The sequence below is a fragment of the Panthera pardus genome, unplaced genomic scaffold (assembly GCF_024362965.1).
Source record: "Panthera pardus isolate Hobbes unplaced genomic scaffold, ASM2436296v1 HiC_scaffold_6, whole genome shotgun sequence".
Classification (NCBI taxonomy): Eukaryota; Metazoa; Chordata; class Mammalia; order Carnivora; family Felidae; genus Panthera; species Panthera pardus.
The window spans coordinates 98,922,177-98,941,164 of NW_026526991.1; the positions used below are offsets into that span (position 1 = coordinate 98,922,177).

General features: G+C 37.7%; 1 protein-coding gene across 3 annotated transcripts in view; it reads left to right on the top strand.

Moving 5' to 3' along the window:
- The window catches only part of CLEC4A (C-type lectin domain family 4 member A), a 41,296-nt gene that overhangs the window by 18,921 nt on the left and 3,387 nt on the right, over positions 1-18,988 (top strand). For all 3 annotated transcript variants that reach the window (XM_019464600.2, XM_019464605.2, XM_019464608.2), the window contains 4 exons: positions 3,375-3,491; positions 4,726-4,827; positions 17,031-17,182; positions 18,276-18,391. In XM_019464600.2, coding sequence (XP_019320145.1) covers positions 3,375-3,491; positions 4,726-4,827; positions 17,031-17,182; positions 18,276-18,391 — 487 coding nt within the window. The remainder of the gene's footprint in view (positions 1-3,374; positions 3,492-4,725; positions 4,828-17,030; positions 17,183-18,275; positions 18,392-18,988) is intronic.

An 18,988-nucleotide genomic window follows, 5' to 3' on the forward strand; every position in this document is an offset into this window, starting at 1 on the left:
TTATTTTTTTTTCCTTCCCCTCCCCCATGGTCTTCTGTTAAGTTTCTCAGGATCCACACAAGACTGAAAACATATGGTATCTGTCTTTCTCTCTATGACTTATTTCACTTAGCATAACACTCTCCAGTTCCATCCACGTTGCTACAAAGGGCCATATTTCGTTCTTTCTCATTGCCATGTAGTACTCCATTGTATATATAAACCACAGCTTCTTTATCCATTCGTCAGTTGATGGACATTTAGGCTCTTTCCATAATTTGGCTATTGTTGAGAGTGCTGCTATAAACACTGGGGTACAAGTGGCCCTATGCATCAGCACTCCTGTATCCCTTGGGTAAATTCCTAGCAGTGCTATTGCTGGGTCATTCCCCTTAAAATTTTTTACAAAACTTCCTTATTATATGTTGAAAGGCTCATTAAAGAAAAAATTAAAAACTGGAGGCATACACGAATTTATATTTATTTTACCATCTAGAGATCACTATAATTTACATTTCAGTGTAGATCTTTCCAGATATAAATACTATATCTAACTGTATTTTTTCTAAAGCCGAGATTATGTTATACATTATTGAGGATTTCGTCCCCCTGCTTGTCAATACCTCATAACTTTGGGAAGACTATTCTTTATTTTTTTGTGGAGGTACGATTGACATAAAACATTCTGCAATAGTCCCCTCTTATCTGGGGGGATATGGTCCAAGATCCCCAGTGAATGCCTGAATAGTGGATAGTACCAAACCCTATATATTGTGTTTTTTTTTCCTGTACATATGTATCTATGATAAAAGTTTAATTTATAAATTAGGTACAGTAAGAGATTAACAACAATAACTAATAATAAAACAGACCAATTGTATTAATATACCATAATAAAAGTTATGTGAATATGGTCTCTCTATCTCAAAATATTGAACTGTATTCACCTTGCTTGTGATGATGTGAGATGATAAAATTCTTATGTGATGAGATGAAGTTAGGTGAATGACCTAGGCATTGTGACCTAGCCTTAGGCTACTATTTACCTTCTGAGGATACATCAGAAGGAGGATCATCTGCCTTCAGACCACAGTTGGCCATAGGTAACAAATTGTGGAAAGCAAAACTGCGGGGATGGGGGCGGGGAGGGGGACTACCGTGTTAGTTTCAGGTATACAATGTAGTGATTTGATTTTTGTATATATTGGTGAAATGATCACCACAATGAGTCTAGTTAACATTTATCACCATAGTCACTCCAATTTTTTTCTTGTGATGAGGCCTTTTGAGATTTAATCTCTTAGCAACTTTCAAATATGTAATAATATTTAATAGTTGATAATACTATAATAATCTATAATATTAACTATAGTCGATATGCTGTACATTTAATCTCCATGACTTCTTTTTTTTTTCTTTCGAGTTTTTATTTAAATTCAAGTTAATTAACATATAGTGTAGTATTGGTGGCAGGAGTAGAATTTAGTGCTTCATTGCTTATATATAATACCCAATACTCATCCCAACAAGTGCCCTCCTTAATGCCCATCACCATTTAGCCACCCCCCCCCCCAACAACAACCCCTGCAGCAACCCTCAGTTCTCTATAGTTAAGAGTTTCTTATGGTTTGACTCCCTCTCTGTTGTTATCTTACTTTATTTTCCATGACTTCTTTATTTTATAACTGGAAGTTTGCACCTCTTAATCCCCTTCACCCATTCCCCACCACTCCTTACCCCACCTCTGGCAACCGCCAATCTGTTCTCTGTATCTGTGAGTTTCATTTTGTTTTTTGAATTCCACAGATAAGTGAGATCATATGGTATTTGTTTTCTGTCTGACTTATTTCACTTAGCATAATGCCCTCAAGTCCCATCCAAGTTGTCACAAATGACAAGAGTTCCTTCTTTTTTTTTTTATGGTTGAATAATAATCCATTGTATATAAATATCACACTTGGTATATCCATTCATGGATGGATGGACGCTTAGGTTGCTTTTCCTAGCTACTGTAAATTATGCTGCAATAAACATAGGGGTGCATATACCTTTTTGATTTAGTTCATTAAATGTCTTTGTTTTCTTTGGGGAGATACCCCGTACTGGAGTTAATAGATCATATGATATTTCCATTTTTAATTTTTTAAAAGTTTATTTATTTTTTAGAGAGAGTGGGGGGGGAGGGGCAGAGAGAGAAGGAGAGAACCCTAAGTAAGCTCTGCACTGTCAGCACAAAGCCCGATGCAGGGCTTGAACTCACAAACTGTGAGATCATGACCTGATCTGAAATCAGAAGTCGATGCTTACCCGACTGGGCCACCTGGGTGCCCCTCTATTTTTAAATTTTTGAGGAACCTCCATACTGTTTTCCATAGTGGCTGCACCAATTTACATCCCAACCAACAGTGCACAAGGGTTGCCTTTTCCCCACATGGTCACCAACACTTGTTATTTCTTGTCTTTTTTTTTTTAAGTTTTTATTTAAATTCTAGTTAATATATAGTGTAATATTGGCTTCAGGTGTAGAATTTAGTGATTCATCGCTTACATATAACACTCCGTGTTCATCACAAGTACCCTCCTTAAACTTTTTTCCTTTTTGATACTAGCCATTGAGAAAAGAATTCTTTTTATTTATTTTTTAATGTTTATCCATTTTTGATAGAAACAGTGTGGGGGGGCGGGCAGAGACCGGGAGAGACACAGAATCTGAAGAAGGCTCCAAGCTTTGAGCTCTCAGTGCAGAGCCCTACATGGGGCTCGAACACACAAACCATGAGATCGTGACCAGAGCCAAAGTCAGAAGCTGAACCCACTGAGCCAGCCAGGCACCCTGAGAAAATAATTCTTAACCATGAAATAGTAACTAGAAAGGTCTGACCTTATTTTAAGAATGTGATGAGAGATGACCATAATAACGATTTATCTGCTATGGCATTATTTATAGTAGTTGAAATTGGAAACAATCTGGAAGATTATTTAAATACATAATGAAATTCTATACAACCACAATAGACAGCGTTAAAGAAAAAATATGGTTGTATGAAGAATGTTCATGGTCTAGTGTATAACAATATAGTAGGTCTGAAGCTAGTGTCTGTGGTATGTCAATCATGTGGGAAAATGTATACTTATGTATATACACTTTGAAAATTACTGGAAGGATATATATCAAAACATTAGCAACAGTTCCCCCAGTGGTAAGAGGTTGTGTTTTTATGTAGTTTCCAACGTTTCTATAGTGAACATTTTTGTTTCCTATTTTCCTATTATTTCAGATGTCATATTCTTGGTAATAGTATATCATCCTAGAAAAGGGAGAAGAGGAAGGGGAGGAGAAGGAAAGTAAAAATCAGAATTTGTTACTGATGAAACTCCTTTGATTTCTCGTTCAGCTCCCAAAGAGAAGACCAGACTGAACAAAAGTAATCCCAGTTTTCCCAAGCTACTTTTTGCCTCATTGCTGGTGCTTCTGCTGCTATTGGCAATCTCATTTTTTATCGCTTTTATCAGTAAGTATCCAACTGAAGCTATATGGAATGTCTGCCTTCCATGAAGAGATGGCATCCATTAGATACTGACATTTAATAACGGGTCTATCCAGAAATCTGGAAAAGAAGTCTTCTTTGGGAGGGAGAGACACAATTAATGGGAATCTGTTAGAAATTTTGTTACTTATTTGAGTTTAGTTACTTCCTTATAAAAATAATGGTATCCACCCTATAAAGAAATTGAATATATGTGTGTGTGTGTGTGTCTTGTAGAGGGACCTATATTAGGTACCATTTCTACACTAGACAGTTGTGTAAGTGAGGACAAATCTGTGTTTGCCTATTAGTGTTTATAAGGCCAGGTTTTTTTGACTGCACAGACATAGATTTTGAGATGAGCAGGTGGACAAAAGGCGAAGGGAAGAGATATTCCAGGAAGAGTTTCCATTGAAATTTCACCTTAATCATGTCTTTCCTGCCCAAGACTATGTAAGATCTAAAGCCAATTTGGCAACTAGGTGGATTTCTTCGTATCTCTGGCTTTAAGAGCATATCAAAATTTTAAAAGGCATAAGAAGTAGTGAAGCCAGCATGTAGTGGGGCAGGGAGCAAATGGGAGGTAAGGAGGAAAAAAAGAGAAAATTCACTTTCTGGAGGAAGAGGTAAGTTATTTTTAAGTTGTGACATATTTGAGTATATTGGTGTGCTGAAAAAAAAAAGCCAGTTGAGAGTGGATAGAATAAAGGAAGAAGGAGGAGGAAAATAATGCCCATATCTCCTGATCAATGTTGGCTTAAAAAAAAAAATCTCACTTTACAGGTAACCCACAACTCAGAATTAGTTCAGTCTGCAACGGCCCCCACCCTCCTCCGCCACAACAGACCTACGCTGTGTACATCCTCAGACAGAACTGTTTGCTTTCACTCCATTCTCCCACCTTCAGGGCTCACCTTCTGCATTTAGTATTGAAGGAAAATATGGATAAATCCCTTTGCACTCATTATAATGGAGCCATCATGCCTCCCTTCAACTACTGATCTTTTGGCTATTCCTGGAGAAATCTATGGTTTCAAAATCAGTGGGATTAGGATTACATTGAATGTGGGGTGATGAGAAATCTTTTCCATTGTCAGGAGCCTTCCATTCAAGCAACTGGACATTTGTAGATTTTGTTCCTATAAAACAGAATGTGAGAAAGTAACAATAGAGAGCAAAGTCACAACACCAGAAAATGAATGGCCTTTTTTTTTTTCAGTTTTCTTCCAAAAATATTCTCAGCTTCTTAAAGAAAAAAAGACTGCAAAAGAGCTCCCTCACACAGAATTGGAATGCCTGAAAGAGAATGTGACCATGGAAGGTAAAAATGAATGTGCCTATAATTCAGTGGCTGACTACACTATGTAAGGATACCAAGTTAATATTTCCAGTAAGATTCGCAGGCAGATCATAGTAAGAAGTTGAGTCTCATGATCATTTCAAGCTTCAGGTGTACAAAGAAATAAGACCTAAAATTCTTATATGCGTATCTTTATGTGTACAAAGAAATAGTCTTCATTGTGGAGATAGCTGTTTAAATCCATGGGTAATCTCTTTACGGAATGTTTGTCCAGCCACATCCTTGGAGTTCTTTCCAGAACACCCTTTCTCACTTTTTACAGTCTGGCTAAGAATTTTGTGGGTCTTCAGATTCTGGTTCCTTTTTGCTTCACACTTCCTTCAATTTATCTCTTTCCTTTTGCATTTTACGATAAGCAGTAAGGAGAAATCAGGCCACAGCTTTTTTTTTTTTTTTTTTTTTCAATATATGAAGTTTATTGTCAAATTGGTTTCCATACAACACCTGGTGCTCATCCCAAAAGGTGCCCTCCTCAATACCCATCACCCACCCTCCCCTCCCTCCCACCCCCCATCAACCCTGTTTGTTCTCAGTTTTTAACAGTCTCTTATGCTTTGGCTCTCTCCCACTCTAACCTCTTTTTTTTTTCCTTCCCCTCCCCCATGGGTTTCTGTTAAGTTTCTCAGGATCCACTTAAGAGTGAACACATATGGTATCTGTCTTTCTCTATATGGCTTATTTCACTTAGCATCACACTCTCCAGTTCCAGCCATGTTGCTACAAAGGGCCATATTTCATTCTTTCTCATTGCCACGTAGTACTCCATTGCAGGCCACAGCTTTAATACTTGGCTTAGAAATCTCCTCTACTAAATATCCAAGGCTGTCACTTACAAGTTCTACCTTTCACAAAACATTAGAATACAATTCAGCAAGTTCCTTGCTATTTTATAATAAGAATTGCCTTTCTTCCTGTTTCCAATAATGTGTTTCTCATTTCTGAGACCTTACCAGAAGCATCTTTAATGTTCAAATTTCTACCAACATTCTGTTCATTATGGTGTATGTATATTCTTTAAGACGATAGGATGTTTCTCTACAGCTCTCTTTTACTGAGTCCTCACCAGAATTATCTTTAATATCTATATTTCTACCAGCAGCCCTTTCTTTTCTTTAAAAAAAATTTTTTTTTATGTTTATTTTTGAGAGAGAGAGAGAGCGAGCTTGTGAGTGGAGAAGGGGCAGAGAGAGAGGGAGACACAGAATCTGAAGCAGGCTCCAGGCTCCAAGCTGTTAGCACAGAGCCCGATGTGGGGCTTGAACTCATGAACCTGAGCCAAACCTGAGATCGTGACCTGAGCCGAAGTCAGAGGCTTAACTGATTGAGCCACCCAGGGGCCCCTACCAGCAGCCCTTTCAAGGCAATCTAGGCTTCTTCTAGCATGCACCTCAAAATTCTTCCAGCCTCTACCCATCACCCAGTTCTAAAGCCATTTCATGTTTTTAGGTGTTTGTTACAATAGCACCCCACTTTGGAGCCAAAATCTGTATTAGCCTGCTTGAGTGTCATAACGAAATATCACAGACTGGGAGGCGTAGACAACAGAAATTTATTTTCTCATAGTTATGGAGGCCAGAAGTCCCAGGTGCCATAAGAGTCAGTTTCTGGCGAGGCCTTTCTTCCTGGCTTGTAGACAGCTACCTTCTTGCTGTGTCCTTACATAACCAATTCTCTGTGTGAATGGGGAGGGAGAGAGAGTTTTCTAGTGTCTCTTCCTCTTAGAAGGACACAAGTCCTATTTTAAGGCCCTGCTTTTATGATTCATTTAACCTTTATTACCTCCTTAAAGTCTACCACTGTAGTCACATTGAGGGTTATAACTTCAGCACATGACTGTTGGGGGAACACAGTTCAGTGCAAAACAAGTTTCTATGTAGTTTACTAGAAATTCTTGTGCATTTGATATTTGTTCTATCCTATTTATTAATTTATTCAGTCATGTATTTATATCTCTATATACTCATGGATATTTATCTTACACTTTGGGTTATAATCCAATACTGTATTTATTTTGTTGCTCAAATTGTTCTACTTGTGCCCCTGGGAGTCTTTCAGTTGGCTCCCATGGCCCTTTGGCATGCCCCCATCACTTTGTTGCTTTACTTGGTTTTTGAGCACTTCCTTACTTTTTGGGATTGTAATATTCTCTGGGCTTATATTGTATATTTCTTGCCTTAGTCTTAGAATCAGCTATTTCTCTGTGGAGTCCTGGCTCCTGTTATTGAAGAATGGCATTAGAAACCAAGATTTGAATACTAGGTATGCTCACTGCTGCTGAGGTGTTCTTTTAGCCCTCCCAGTTCACAGAACAAGGAAATCTCTATGTGTGTACTAACCTGTGCGTGTACATATATTGACAAATATTTCTATAGGCAACTATGTATATCTATAATAAGGTATACATCAGTTTTTACTGATGTCTGAAATGTTCCTCCATTAACACATTGCATCATTCTAGCCTACTTCCCTTGATATCTTTAGTGACTACTCCAACAGAGAGAAATCTGGTCCCATTAACTTGCTCAGTACATTTCCTTAATTATTCAATTCCAATTAACACATATAGCAGTATCGGAATTGTAAACTCATACCACCATGGGAAACAACTTTATCAACTAGAATACAGTGCTGGCGTGCGGTGTCTTTTGTCTTTATTCTTGTAGACTCCATTTCCAAAGTCACTTAGGTCATCATCCTCTTCCCACCCCCTTCAGTGTGTTGTGTCTGACATTTGTAATACAGTTAGATTATCTTGTCACAGTCTTCATTCTTTCATGAATTCTCTGACTTCCTAAATGGATTTTTAAAGCTTTATACAACAAATATGTAAAGTTCTGTGGATTTTGACAAATGCATAATGTTCTGTATCTATTATTAAACAATATCATACAGAATAACTTCACCGCCCAAAAAGTCCCCTGTGCTCCATTCTCCTTTCCAAACTTTTGGTAACCACTGAAATTTTACTGCCTACTTTGTCTTTTCCTATCATTGGAATTACAGTTGGTAGGTAGTCTTTTCACTGGAATTACAGTTGGTAGTTGTTTTTACTTAGCTTATTTTATTTTATTATTTTATCATTTAAATGTTTTTGTTGAAGTATAATTAACATACACTGTTATATTAGTTTCAGGTGTATAACATATTGATTCGACAATTCTATATATTGATGCTCACCTTGATAAGTATAGTCACCATCTGTCACCGTACAATGTTATTACAATGTTATTGGCTGTATTCCCTATGCTGTACTTTTCATCTCCAGGACTTATTTATTTTATAATTGGAAGTTTGTACCTCTTAATCCCCTTTACCTATTTCATCCGTTCCTCCGGTAACCTCCATCTGGCTACCACCAGTTTGTTCTCTGCATTTAAGAGTCCGTTTATTTTTTGGTTTTGGTTGGTTTGTTGTTCATTTGTTTTGTTTTTTAGGTTCTACAAAGTGAAATTTTATGGTGTTTGTCTTTTTCTGTCTGCCTTGTTTCACATAGTGTAATACTCTCTAGGTCCATCTGTAACAAACAGTAGGATTTCCCTCTTTCTCATGACGGAATAGTATTACATTGAATATAAATATTGCAGCTCCTTTATCCACTCATCTATCAATGGACACTAAGGTTGCTTCTGTTTCTTGGCTACTGTAAAAAATACTGCAGTAAACATAGAGGTACATATATGTTTTCGATTTTGTGTTTTTGGTTTTTTGGGGGGGTATATAGTAGTGGAATTATTGGATTATGTGATTATTTTTAATTTTTTGAGGAGCCTCCATACTGTTTTCCACAGTGGCTATACCAACTTACATTCCTACCAACTATGCATGAGGATTCCCTTGTTTCCACCTCCTAGCCAACACTTGTTTGATTCCATGTCTCTGATTCTAGCCATTCTGACTGGTGTGAGGTAATATTTGATTGTGGTTTTGATTTGCATTTCCCTGATAATTAATGGTATTGAACATCTTTTCATGTGTCTCTTGGTCATCTGTATGTCTTCTTTGGAAAAACATTCAGGTCCTCTGCCCATTTTTAATAGGATTATTTGGTTTCTTGGGTGTTGAGTTGCTTAAGTTCTTTATATATTTTGGATGTCAATCCCTTATTGGATATATCATTTGCAAATATCTTCTCCCATTCACTAGGTTGCCTTTTTTTTTTAATGGTTTCCTTTTCTGTGAAAAGCTTTTTATTTCAATATAGTCCCAATAGTTCATTTTTGCTTTTGTTTTCATTCTCCGAGGAGGTATATCATAAATATGTTGCTAAGCCGATGTCCAAGAGATTACTGCTTATGTTTTCTTTTAGGAGTTTTATGGTTTTAAGTCTCAGATTTAGGTCTTTATCCATTTTGACTTTATTTTTGTGTATGGTGAGAAAGTGGTCTAGTTTCATTCTTTTGCATGTAGCTGTCCGGTATTCCCTACCGGAATTCCCTACCGGTCAAATTTATTGACCATTTATTGAAAAGACTGTCTTTTTTCCATTTTATATTCTTGCCTCCCTTGTCATAGATTAATTGACCATGTAACTTTGGGTTTATTTCTGGGCTTTCTATACTGTTCCCTTGACTGATGGGTCTATTTTTGTGCCAGTACCATACTGTTTTTATTACAAAAGGTTTGTAGTATATCTGGAAATCTGAAATTGTGATACCTCCAGCTTCGTTCTTTCTCAGGATTGGTTTGGTTATTCCAAGTCTTTGTGGCTCCATACAAATCTTAGGATTATTTGTTATAGTTTTGTGAAAAATGCTGTTGTTATTTTGATAGGAATTGCATTGAATCTGTAGATTCTTTTGGGTAGTATGGACATTTTAATGATATTAATTCTTCTGATTCATGAACATAGTATATCTTTCCATGTGTGTCATCTTCATTTCTTTCATCGACATCTTATAGTTTTCAGAGTATAGGTTTTTTACCCCTCTGGTTAAATTTATTCCTAGGTAATTTATTGTCTTTGGTGCAACTATAAATGGGACTATTGTCTTATTTTTCTTTCAGTTACTTTGTTATTAGTGGGTAGAAATACAACAGTATGTATAATATAATATATTAATTTGTATCCTTTAACTTTAATGAATTTATCAGTTCTGATTTTTTTGGTGGAGTCTTTAGGACTTTCTATATATAGTATCGTATAAGCTGCAAATAGTGAGAGTTTTACTTCTTTTCTTACCAATCTGGATGCCTTTTATTTCTTTTCCTGTCTGATTGTTACAGCTAGGACTTCCAGACTATATTGAATAAAAGTGGTGAGAGTGAACATCCTTGTCTTGTTCCTGATCTTATAAGAAAAACTGTCAGTTTTTCATCATTGATTATGTTGTTAGCTGTGGGTTTGTCATATGATCTTCATTATTATTATTGTTATTTCTAAATATAATTTATTGACAAATTGGTCTCCATACAACACCCAGTGCTCATCCCAACAAGTGCCCTCCTCCATGCCCATCACCCACTTTCCCCTCTCCTCCACCCCCCATCAACCCTCAGTTTGTTCTCAGTATCCAAGAGTCTCTTATGGTTTGCCTCCCTTCCTCTCTGTAATTTAACCCCCCCTTCCCCTCCCCCATGGTCTTCTGTTAAGTTCTCAAGATCCACCTATGAGTGAAAACATACGGTATCTGTCTTTCTCTGAGGTTCCTCAAAAAATTAAAAATTGATCTTTGTTATTTTGAGATATGTTCCCTGTAAACCCCTTTTGTTAAGAGTTTTTGTTATGAACAAATGTTATATTTTGTCAAATACTTTTTCTGCATCTATTGAGATGATCATATGGTTTTTCATCCTTCTTATTAATGTCATGTATCACATTGATTGACTTGCTAATATTGAACCACCCTTGCTTCCCTGGGATAAATCCCACTTGATTGTGGTGAATGAACCTTTTAATTTAATGTTGAAATCAGTTTTCTAATATTCTGTTGAGGTTTTGCATCTGTGTTCATCCAAGATATTGGCCAATAGTGTTTTTTTTTATTTTTTTAAGGTAGTATCTTTATCTGGTTTTGATATCAGAGTAATGCTGGCCTTGTAGTGTGAATTTGGAAGTTTTCCTTTCTCTTCTAAGTTTTGGAATAGTTTGAAAGAATACACATTAACTTTTCTTTAAGTGTTTGTGGGAATTTACCTATAAAGCCATCTGATCCTGGACTTTTTTTTCTTCAGACTTTTTGGTTGCCAGTTCAATTTTGTTATTAATAATTGGTCTGTTCAAATTTTCTATTTCTTCCTTGTTCAGTTTTGAAAGATGGTATGTTTCTAGGAATTCATCCATTTCTAGGTTGTCCAGTTTGTTGGTCTACATTTTTTTATACATTCTCTTATAATTCTTTGTATTTCTGTGATTTTGATTATTTCTCATCCTTTATTTCTTTAAAGAAAAAAAATTTTTTCAATGTTTATTTATTTTTGAGAGAGAGACACACACATACAATGTGAGCAGGGAAGGGCAGAGAGAGGGAGACACAGAATCTGAAGCAGAGTCCAGGTTCCAAGCTGTCAGCACAGAGCCCGATGTCGGGTTTGAACCGCAAGATCATGACCTGAGCCGAAGTTGGATGCTTAACCAACTTAGACACCCAGGTGCCCCTCTCATCCTTTATTTCTGATTTTATTTATTTGAATCCTCTCTCTTTTTTTTGCGAAGGCTGGCTGAAGGTTTATCAGTTGTGTTCATCTTTTCAAATAACCAGTTCTTGGTTTCATTGATCTTTTCTATTTCTTTAGTTTCTATTTCCTTCCTTCTACCAGCATTGGGCTTTATTTGTTCTTCTTTTATTTGTTCGTTTAGGTGAAAAGTTAGGTTATTTGAGATTTTTCTTGTTTTTTTGAAGTAGGTCAATATCACTATAAACTTCCCTCTTAGAACTGCTTTTGCTGCATCCCAAAGATTTTGGACTGTTGTGTTTTTATTTTCATTTGTCTTCTTGCATTTTTAAATTTCCTCTTTGATTTCTTGGTTGGCCCATTCATTATGTAGTAGCATGTTGTTTAGCTTTCACATGTTTGTGCTTTTTCTAGTTTTTTGTTGTAATTTCTTGTAATCTTTAGTTTTATACTGTTGTGGTTGGAAAAGATGCTTTAGTCTTCTGAAATATATTGAGTTTTGTCCTGTGATCTATCCTGGAGAATGCTTCATGTGCACTTGGAAAGAATGTGTGTTCTGCTGTTTTTGGATGAATATTCTGTATATATCTACTAGATCCATCTCGTCTAATGTCATTTAAAACCAGTGTCTTATCCTCTCACTTCTCCATGCTTGTGATGTCCCTACCATTTGTGGCTAGTTGTGCCAGGGGTTGGTTCCCAACCGTATCTCTGCCCCTCCTACCCTTTTTGATGTGGCCCTCTCTCTATGACTAGTTGTGGAAGATCTATTCTGTCAGTCTTCAGAGTTGGTTGTATAGAGATAGTTGTTACCTTGGTGTGTCGATGGACAAGGTGAGCTCAGGATGCTCCTACTCGTCCATCTTACTATTTTCCATTTTTCTGTTACTGATTTCTAGTTTAATAAGCCTTGTTGTCTGAGAGCAGACATTGTATGATTTCTATTCTTTTCAGTTTGTTAAGGTATATTTATGGCCAGTATGTGGTCTGTCTTGATGAATGTTCTATGTGAACCTAGAAAGAATGTGTATTCTGTTGTTGTCAGATAGAGTAGTCAGTAGATGTCAGTCATATATGGTTTATTGATATTGTTGTTGAGTTCAACTATATTCTTACTGATTTTGTGCATCTGGATCTGACCACTTCTGATAGAGGAGTGCTTAAGTCTCTAACTGTGGTAATGGATATGTATTGAAGTTCTATTTTGTTTCACTTTTTGATGCTGTGTTGTTAGGTGCATACACATTAAAAAATGTTATGAGTTCTTGAAGAATTGACCCCTTTATCATTATGCAATGACCATCTTTATATCTGGTAACTTTACTTGCTGTGCACCCCGCACTGTCTGCAATTAATATAGCTACTCCTGGGGCGCCTGGGTGGCTCAGTTGGTTAAGCGGCCCACTTCGCCTCAGGTCATGATCTTGCGGTCCGTGAGTTTGAGCCCCACGTCAGGCTCTGTGCTGACAGCTCAGAGCCTGGAGCCTGTTTCAGATTCTGTGCCTCCCTCTCTCTGACCCTCCCCTGTTCATGCTCTGTCTCTCTCTGTCTCAAAAATAAATAAACGTTAAAAAATTAAAAAAAAGATATAGCTACTCCTGCTTTCTTTTGTTCAGTATACCTTTCACTACCCATTTACTTAAAACAATTTTTTTAAAAATTTATATTTATTTATTTTTGAGAGACAGAGAGAGACAGAGCACAGGTGGGGGAGGGGCAGAGAGAGAAGGAGACACAGAATCCGAAGCAGGCTCCAGGCTCCCAGGTGACAGCACAGAGCCCGATGCGGGGCTCGAACTCATGAACAGTGAGATCATGATGTGAGCCGAAGTCAGACACTCAACCGGATGAGCCACCCAGGTGCCCCACTACCCATTTACTTTTAATATACACATGTCTTTATATTCTCCTCCTAAAGTTTTAATGTGGGTTTCTTGTAGACAATATATAGTTGAGTCTGGTTTTTTTTTTGATCCACTCTGATAATCTTTGTGTTTTAATTCGTGAATTTAGACCACTGACATCCCAAGTGATTATTAATATGGTTGTATCAATATTTATCATATTTCTTTTGTTTTATATATCTTGCCCTTGTTCTTTGTTCCTTTTTTGTCTTTCACTCTTCTGTGGTTTTGAGAATTTGATATGATTCCATTTTCATTGCATTCTTAGCATATCAATTATACCTCTTTTATACTCGTTGCTCTAAAGTGTGCAATATACTTATCAACTAATCCAAGTCCACTTTCAAATAACTATACAGCTCCATACATAGTGAGAGTATCTTAAAATAGCAAAATGATCCTAAGTCCTCCCTCCTGTCTCTTGTATTAATACTCTCACTTATTTCACTTACATCTTTGTATACATAATCTAATACATTGTTGACATTATTATTTTGAACAAATGAAAGATCAATTATGAATATAGATCAGGGGTGCCCGGGTGGCTCAGTCGTTTGAGTGTCCGACTCTTAATTGTGCTTTAGGTTATGATCCAGGGGTGTGGGATTGACCTCTACATTGGTCTCCATGCTGAGCGTGGAGCCTGCTTGAGATTCTCTCTCTCTGCCCCCTCTCCCCTGCTTGCACACATGCTCTCTCTCTCTCTCTCTCTCAAAAAAAAAAAAAAGAATATAGATCAATTAAGAATATAAGAAATATGTTTTTATTTTACCTTCACTTATTCTTTTTTTGATGCTCTTACTTTATATAGGTCCAGGTTTCTGACCTATAATATTTTTCTTCCCCCTAAAGAACTTCTTTTAACATTGCAAGTTCTACTGGCAACAATTTCCCTCAATTTTTATTTGTCCAAAAAGTCCCTATTTCATCTTCACCTTTGATGGTTAATTTTGCAGGAAAAGAATTAGGGTGATAGTTTTTTGTCTCTGAACACTTTAAATATTTCACTACATTCTCTTCTTGTATCCGTGGTTTTGGAGAAGTCTGATGTAATTTCTATTTTGCTTCTCTGTAGATGTGTTTACCCCTTCTAGCTTTTTAAAGGATTTTTCTTTATCTTTGATATTCTGTAGTTTGAATATGATATATCTTAGATGTAGTTTTCTTTGGCATTTATCCTGCTTGGTGTGCTCTGAGCTTTTTTGAATCTGTAGTTTGGTATCTGTCATTAATTTGCGAGAAATTCTCAAATGTTATTGCTTCAATATTTCTTCTGTTCTTTTCTCTTTTTATTGTTCTGCTATTCCCATCATGCACGTATTAACACTTTTTGTAGCTGTCCCACATTTCTTGGATATTCTGTTTGTTCCCCCCCCCCCCCCCCCCCCCAGTTCTTTTCCTTTTTTTAGTTTTGGAGACTTCTATTGAGACACCCTCATGCTCAGACTTTTTTCTGCAGCTGTGTCCAGTCTAATAATGAGCTCACTAAAGACAGTCTGCCTTCCCTTTTTTTTTTTTAAATTTTTTAAAATGTTTATTTTTGAGAGAGAGAGAGCGCGTGCGTGTGCACGAGTGGGGGAGGGGCAGAGAGAGAGAGGGAGACATGGAATTCAAAGCAGGCTCCAGGCTCTGAGCTGTCATCACAGAGCCCGATGTGGGGCTTAAACTCACGAACCACGAGATCATGACCTGAGCCAAAGTCAGAGGCTTAACTGACTGCGCCACCAAGGCATCCCATTTCTTTTTTTTTTTTAAGTGTATTTATTTATTTTGATAGAGCAAGCGGGGAGTGGGGGAGGGGCAGAGAGAGAGAGAGAGAGAGAGAGAGAGAGAGAGAGAGAGAGAGAATCCCAAGCAGGCTCTGTGCTGCCAGTGCAGAGCTGAGGCTTGGTCTCATAATCTGGGAAGTCATGAGCTGAGCAGAAATCAAGAGTCGGACGCTTAACGGACTGAGCCACCCAGGCGTCCTAGACATTCTTTGTTTCTGTTACAGCATCTATCATGTTTCCTTTTGTTTCTTAGAATTTCCATCTGTCTGATTACATAGTTCATCTCTTCTTGTATGCTGTCTACTTTGTTCATGAGAGCCCTTAACATATTAATCATTGTTGTTTTAAATTTCTGTTCTGATAATTCCAATATCCTGCTACCATCCGAGTCTGGCTCTGATGCTTGCTTTGTCTCTTCAAACTGGGGCGCTTCAAATTGCTATGCTTCTAGCAATTCCCCATTTACACCTCAGGTTTCCCTACCCTGCAGCTGGTTCCCACAGAAATTTTGGCTCCTGGGTTTCTGCTTCAGTAAGTTGTGATCCTCTGTATTTGCCTGCCTGCATAATTTTAAGAGCAGCGGCTTTGCTTGTGAGGAGTTGTTGATTTGTGGTTTGTTCGGCTTTTTGCTTCTTAGGTTGGTATGGTAACTTCCAAGATTCTTGCATGCCAGCCTGGAAATGGGAAGTCTATTTATTTATTTACTTTTGTCTGTTTTGGCTCTGTTATTTGCTTGAGTAATTTCTATATTTCAATTCTGCCTTTCAATTCCCTGATTTTTCTGTCTCCTCTGCTTTTGAGCCCAGCCACCGAACTTTTTATTTTGGTTATTATATTTGTTAGTTATAAAAACTTGTTTGTTCTCCTTTATATCTCTAATTTGTTGGCTGAGATTTTCTTTCTTTCTTTTTGGAGAGAGAGAGAGAGCATTGGGGGCAGGTCAGAAGAGGAGAGAGAGAGAGAGAGAGAGAGAGAGAGAGAGAGAGAGAGAGAGAGAGAGAATCTTAAGCAGGCTCCACGCTCAGTGCCGAGCCCGATGCGTGGCTCAGTCCTACGACCATGAGATCATGACCTGAGCTGACATCCAGAATCAGACCCTGAACCAACTGAGCCACCCAGGTGCCCCTGTTGGCTGAGATTTTCTATTTCTTTTCTGAGGCATTGTTTTGTTTTGTTTTGTTTTGTTTTTTTTCATTTGGTCCAAACATGTTTGTACTTTCCTGTTGAGGCATCTTTGTCATGGTTTCTTTAAAATCTCTGTCAGATAATTCTAGTATTTCTGTTCTCTTGATATTGACATGTATTTATTTTCTTTTTAAAAATTAACTTTGAGGGGCGCCTGGGTGGCTCAGTCGGTTGAGCGTCCGACTTCGGCTCAGGTCATGATCTCGCGGTCCGTGAGTTTGAGCCCCGCGTCGGGCTCTGTGCTGACTGCTCAGAGCCTGGAGCCTGTTTCACATTCTGTGTCTCCCACTCTCTCTGCCCCTCCCCCGTTCATGCTCTGTCTCTCTCTGTCTCAAAAATAAATAAACATTAAAAAAAAAAACTAACTTTGAGAACTTGTAATTCATGGTATGATGGGTGATTTTCCACTGAAACCTGGACATTTGGTATAGTAGTCTGGATCTTATTTAAGACCTCTGTTTTAGCTGCCTTTTCCAGACACCACTCTGGCAAGGGAAGGGGGGCCCTGCCTTGTTACTGCCTGGTACAGGTAGACTTGATCCCCTTGATACCTGGTGGGTGGCTCCTTTTCACCTCTGGATGAAGATGCAAGTTCCAGTTTCCATGGGGTCTTCCTTGGTCCTTCATTTTAATAATACACACACTTAAAATTTTTCTTTTATATTGGACATCTATGGCCTTTCTGTCAATACAGGGAAAGATTGGAGCTGCTGCCCAAAGGATTGGAAGCCATTTAGTTCCAACTGCTACTTTATTTCTAACACAATAAGAAATTGGACGGAGAGTGAGAAGAACTGCTCAGCAATGGAGGCTCACCTGCTGGTGATCAAAACCAAGGACGAGCAGGTGCTTTCTAATAGATGGTGGAACCAGGAGTCCCATCTGGTTGTTGTTTACCTCTCTTGTCTCAGGAGGAGGTTTTCACTGTTTTGGGATATTGGTGGTGTGGCAGAAGGCTTTTAGTATAATTGATAAGAAAGGCTACCTAAGCCATTACGTGCTACACCTTCTTCCTGTTTCCATAAAACGAATCTCTCCCAAAATAAATTGGGGCATTTAAAATATAATATGTGGGCTTGGAGTGGAAGAATGAAAATGTCTTAGCCTGAAATACTAGTTTATTCTTTCAACCTGTAAATATTTTAGAAAGTAGTAACTATTTCATGGAGAAGGGGTATTATATCAAATAGAGAAACAGAGTTCGGTCATGAAGAGTCACGGTCAACAATCAGAAATGAATGAAGTTGAAGAAGTTATGAAAGGAGAATGATTTAATCTGCAAAAATTTTCTAATGCATGATTTTGAAGAACACTACTTAAGTGGAGAAGGGAAGTGAATCTGAGATGAGAATTCATTATGGTCGTGGATAGAAATGGCTTCCATTTATATTGAACATCACTATGTTCTAAATGTTTATATCCCCACCAAACTTCATATGGTGAAATCTTAACCCCCTGAGATGGTGGTATTTGGAGGTAGGGTCTTTGAGAGGGTTTAGGTAATGAGGGTGGAACCCTCATGAATGGAATTCATGTTCTTATAAAATAGTTCCCTTGCCCCTTCTGTCGTGTGGATACACAGTGAGAAAAAGCTGTCTATGGATGAGGAGGAGGGCCTCTACCTGACCTTGCTAGTACCCTCATCTGCGGTTTCCAACGTCCAGAATTGTGAGAAGGAAATTTCTGTGGTTTATAAGCTACCCAATCTGGGGTATGTTGTTATAGCAGCCTGAGCAGAGCAAGACAAACATCATGGTCACAAGTGTTATCTTTGATCTTGTACTGCTCAGCCAGAGAAGACTGCGGCTCCTGGGCAGGGTCCCCATGTGGCTCTTCCTGGATCCTTTCTTTTTCTTGTCTTCTCTCTAAGGCTACTGTAAAGAACTTAGTTCTACCTGAATACTTTAAAGGCTATAACTCTTTTCTTTTCTTCCCTTAGGATTTTATCATCCAGAACGTGGATATGTCTTCTGCTTATTATATAGGGCTGTCAGACCCAAAGGGAAAAAGAGATTGGCAATGGGTTGATCAGACACCCTACAATGAAAGTGTCACGTGAGTACAGAATTCGATACAGGAATCCCGGGCCCTGGATCATGCACGGATTTTAGAATGTTCCAACTATTAGCTATGAAAATAAAATAGCTCACTCTTAACTCTTGGGCACTAGGTTTAAATAATTTTATTTATTATCTCATATATAATCATCACAAGAACTCTGTGAGGCACACGTTATTATTTTTCCCAGTGTAGATTTGAGGAAATTGAGTTTAGAGAGTTTAGACAGCTCAACAAAGGTTATCCAACAGTGGCGACAGTGATCCTCAAATCCAGCTCTATTTGACATCAAAGTCTGTACTTTTAACTACTACATTATGTCTCTAAATATAACAAAAATTTATGTCAGTTAAGGTCATGGCCAGTTATTGACTTAATATTTCTCATAAAGCAAATAAGCTAAATTGTGATACTTATAATATCTCATATTCATGTAGGTCGTTTAAAACTCTTAAATCCTTTAGTGCATTTTAGGGTAATACTACCTTTGATCCTCATATCATAAAGGAATATGACTCTAGTCTCTATTTTTTAGATATGGAAATCAGGAAAATGAAATTATATGTCCAAGATAACAGGGATGTTAGCAGATTT